The following is a 4,768-nucleotide window of genomic DNA, read 5'->3' as shown; positions in this document are numbered from 1 at the left end:
GTATGTTTAATTTCTAGTTGGTCCTTTTTCATATCCTCGAGGGTCTCGCTAAATTTATTGGCCTTTTCTAGAAAATTCTTGAAAAACCTTATAACCGTGGTTTTGAACTCTATATCCAGTCGTTTGTTTTTCTCCATTTCTTTTGTTTGTGATCTTTTTCTTTGTCTCCACATTTTCGCTGCTTCCCTGAGTTGGTAGAGTAGCTTTGTGTGGTAGGTGTCCTCTAGGGCACAGTGGCTCAGCCTTCCCAGTTACCTGAGGTGGACACTCTTGGTGCACCCCTTTGTGGACTGTGTGCTCAGCCTTGTTGTAGTTAAGTCTTTTTTTAAAAATATATTTTATTGATTTTTTACAGAGAGGAATGGAGAGGGATAGAGAGTTAGAAACATCGATGAGAGAGAAACATCGATCAGCTGCCTCCTGCACACTCCCCACTGGGTATGTGCCTGCAACCAAGGTACATGCCCTTGACTGGAATCGAACCTGGGACCTTTCAGTCCACAGGCCGACGCTCTATCCACTGAGCCAAACCAGTTAGGGCTGTAGTTAAGTCTTGATTGTTGTTTGGTATCACTGGGAGGAATTGACCTCCAGGCCAATTGGCTGTGAGGATCAGCTGTGTCTATGCTGGGAAAACTTCTGTGCTGGAGACACTCTTATGAGATAAGACTTGCAGAATTGCAAAAGCCTCTGTGCTCAGCTGGATGGGGCGGAGTTTCAGGGCGGAGCAGACAGCCTTGTTTTCCTATCAGCCCTGCCCTATGAGGCCCCTGGGTCTCAGTGTCCCTCAGTAATCGCTGCAAGCACCTCTGAGAGAAAGCCACCCTCGAGTTTCGCCCGCTGCCAGACAGACCAGTTTCTCCCCGAATGAGTCGGAGTTCCCAGAAACTTGCCGGGAACTGGAGTTCAGCACAGTCAGGAGCTTCTGTCTCCCTCCCGCTTTAGAAAGCCAGCCACGCACTCAGCCTCCTGTGCATTCAGCAGTCAGTCCTCTCTGCGCGTGCGCCTCCAGACCTCAGCCTTCTGCAGCTCCCCTGAGTCTCAGTGTGCTTTCTCTTTTCCTGACAGTCCAGATTCCCCCCAAATGAGTCTGGTTTCCCAGAGTCTTGCCCAGGACTGGAGTTCAGCGCAGTCGGGAGCTTCCTTCTCCCTCCCGCTTGAGAAAGCCAGTTGCGCGAGTGTGTTAATGGGGAAGGGTCGTGGAAGAATGGTGAGGTAACAGGTAGCAGAGGCAGCAGGCCGTGCCCTGGGGGGGGGGGCATGTTGCTGTAACCAGTGGCCCAGGGGATGTTACGGTGGACAGTGCACTTGAAGGGCGGGCCCCGCAGGATGAACCATGCAGCAGTGGCTGTTGGGCACCGGGTATTCTCCTTCGGGGGTTACTGCTCTGGTGAAGACTATGAAACACTGCGTCAGATTGATGTGCACATTTTCAATGCAGTGTTCTTGCGCTGGACAAAGTTGCCCCCAGTGAGACCCACCATCCGCGGGCAGCCTCCTATGGTACCATACATGTGGTATGGACACTCAGCTGTCCTCATTGATGACACGGTCTTCCTTTGGGGCGGGCGGAATGACACGGAAGGAGCCTGCAATGTGCTCTACGCCTTTGATGTCAATACTCACAAGTGGTCCACACCCCAAGTGTTAGGAGCAATTCCTGGGGCCTGGGATGGACATTCGGCTTGTGTCTTGGGCAAGACCATGTACATTTTTGGAGGCTATGAGCAACTGGCGGACTGCTTTTCCAATGACATTCACAAGCTGGATACCAGCACCATGACATGGACCCTTATCTGTACAAAGGGCAGTCCTGCACGCTGGAGGCACTTCCACTCAGCCACAATGCTGGGCAGTCACATGTATGTCTTTGGGGGTTGCGCTGACCGATTTGGGCCATTCCATTCCAACAATGAGATTTACTGCAACCGCATCCGAGTCTTTGACACCAGGACTGAGGCCTGGCTGGACTGTCCAGCCACTCCGGTGCTGCCCGAGGGGCGCCGGAGCCACTCAGTCTTTGGCTACAATGAGGAGCTATACATTTTTGGTGGCTATAATGCAAGATTGAACTGGCACTTCCATGACCTGTGGAAATTTAACCCTGTGTCCTTTACCTGGAAAAAGATTGAACCGAAGGGAAAGGGGCCATGTCCACGCCGGCGCCAGTGCAGCTGTATTGTTGGTGACAAAATTGTCCTCTTTGGGGGTACCAGTCCATCTCCTGAGGAAGGCCTGGGAGATGAGTTTGACCTCATAGATCATTCTGACTTACACATTTTGGATTTGAGCCCTAGTCTGAAGACTCTGAGCAAACTGGCTGTAATTCAGTATAACCTGGACCAGTCCTGTTTGCCCCATGACATCAGGTGGGAGCTGAATGCCATGACCACCAACAGCAATATCAGTCGCCCCATCATCTCCTCCCATGGGTAGAAGGAAGTTTTTGCCACCATCCTTCCTGAGCCTGCTGTTGTCTTCACTGCCCCTGCCTGTCTCTCACCCGCCTGCCCCTTTGGACCCTGGTATACCTCCACATGGAGTTGTTGGACTAGAGGTGTTTTCTGTGCTGTGAACTCAGTGGGGAGCTGTGGGGGGAGGGCTAGGTTCCCCCCCTCCTTGGGCCGAGGGCCCCTTCCCTTGGTGCTCTGTCCCATCCACCTTCTTTCAACTGCTCCTGGACTCTGCTCTGTCCCAGGCCAGCGGGGCTCTGAGAAGTGAAGGGAATGGGGAGAAGGGAGAAGCAAGCAGTGTCTGGTCCTTAGAAGCTTCCCTCCCGCTCTATTTTCACCCCGCCCCTGCTTGAGCCATGAGCATTGATTGGGAGCTGAGAGAAGTTGCAGCTGTTGCCATGAAACCTCCTTCGCCCTGACCCCGGGGAAGGCGAGGACCAGCAGATAATCCTACCCCTTTCTTGAGCTGTTGCTGTAACCCTGATGCTCACAGCCAGCTCAGATTTTATGAAAATGAATTAAAGACCTCTAAACGAAAAAAAAAAAAAAAAAAAGAAAGCCAGTTGCGCACTCAGCCGCCCGTGCACACAGCCGCCCGTCCTCTCTGCGTGTGTCTCCATACCTCAGCCTTTTGCAGCTCCTCTGAGTCTCAATGTGCTTTCCTCTTTTCTTCTAGTTGTGGAATTTCCACTTAGCCAGCCTTCCTGTGGTTCTGGATGGTGTCCATTTTGTCTTTTAGTTGTAGTTTTGATATTGTTGTGCGAGGCAGCAGTTTATTTATTTACTTAATTTATTTTTAAAATATATTTTATTGATTTTTTACAGAGAGGAAGAGAGAGGGATAGAGAGTTAGAAACATCGATGAGAGGGAAACATCGATCAGCTGCCTCCTGCATACCTCCTATTGGGGATGTGCCCACAACCAAGGTACATGCCCTTGACCAGAATCGAACCTGGGACCTTTCAGTCCACAGGCCAACACTCTATCCACTGAGCCAAACCGCTTGGGGCACAAAGCAGCAGTTTAGGTGTTTACCTATGCCGCCATCTTGGTTTCTCCCCATCAATGATTCTTATTATTGATGTTTCTCTCTCTCCTCCCTTTCTCTCTGAAATCAATAAAAATATATTAAAAATTATAATCAATAAACAATATTTACATTACTGAGACATATCTTTTTTCCGGCCAGAAGCATATCTGCTTATGTTTGCTTCCTTGGGATAATTTTCTTTGATCTGGAATTTCAAGCCATTTTCTTTTTTTTCCCCAGCACTTTTCGACTTCATCTTATTCTCAATTTTCCCCTAACTTTCCATCCCTACAGGTGTTCTATTGAGTCTTGTCTCATCCCCAAGATCTACCTTCTAGAACAGGGGTGGGCAAACTTTTTGAATCGAGGGCCACAATGGGTTCTTAAACTGGACCGGAGGGCCGGAACAAAAGCATGGATGGAGTGTTTGTGTGAACTAATATAAATTCAAAGTAAAGGAGCGGAGGGGAGAGCAAGAGAACCGGATAGAACAGCCGGATCCGGCCCGCGGGCCGTAGTTTGCCCACGGCTGTTCTAGAACCTTCTGTCCTCCTGCTTCAATCTGGATGGTAATCATCCTGGAACTTCCTTTTAACGATTTCCTGACTTCAACCCACAGTTTCTGAGATTTGGGGTTGCTGTTGATTTTCTTCCTTATTTTGCCAGAGTAACATCCTATACAGAGGTGTGTGGTGGGTGAAATTTTCCAGTCTTTATGTTTGGAAACTTATTTAGCCTTTCTACTTGATTGATAATCTTAGGGCACTGAACCTTAGGCTGTAAATAAAATTCCTTTAAAACTCTGAGGGCATTGCTCTATTGTCCTCCAAATCAATTTTCCTATTGAAAACCTGGATTCACTCTCATTCTTACTGTTTTATGAAGGCCCTGGCCTTCAGCAGAAGCTTTTAGGGTGCCCTCCTTATCCTTGGTGACCTATTATTTCAGTTTTGTTCCCAGGTGTGGGTCTTATTTCAATCATCTCTCTGGTCTTGTATCCTCCACCCCTGAGAAATTTCCCTGTATTATTTCTTTGATCATTTCCTCTTCCCTGTTCTTTTGCTGTCCTTTTTTTTCAGAAACTCCTGTTGGTTGGATCCTGATTTGGTCTTCTATGTCCCTTATCTATTGGCTCATTCTCCTCCCCCCACCCCCATTTCTTTGCCTTGATATTTTCAAATCATGATAGTATATTTAAATTTGAGAATAATTTGTCTTTTCAACAAAGTTATATGGAAATGTATTCCTTGTTATATTATTTCTGTAATAAATAAAAGAGTGACA

General features: G+C 48.1%; 1 protein-coding gene across 1 annotated transcript; it reads left to right on the top strand.

The window, feature by feature from the left end:
• Nucleotides 1–1,287: 1,287 nt before the first annotated feature.
• On the top strand, nucleotides 1,288–2,848 carry LOC308254137 (kelch domain-containing protein 3-like; the record flags this gene model as incomplete). The annotated part of the gene is made up of 1 exon (XM_080680069.1): nucleotides 1,288–2,848. One exon carries the CDS (start codon nucleotides 1,288–1,290, stop codon nucleotides 2,434–2,436), a length of 1,149 nt encoding a protein of 382 aa, XP_080536195.1. The 3' UTR covers nucleotides 2,437–2,848.
• Between the last annotated feature and the right edge of the window lie 1,920 nt (nucleotides 2,849–4,768).

Source organism: Plecotus auritus, assembly GCF_963455305.1.
Source record: "Plecotus auritus genome assembly, chromosome: 7".
NCBI classification, from domain to species: domain Eukaryota; kingdom Metazoa; phylum Chordata; class Mammalia; order Chiroptera; family Vespertilionidae; genus Plecotus; species Plecotus auritus.
Note: the sequence above shows the minus strand (reverse complement) of the source record. Positions and strands in the feature narration are given on the sequence as shown.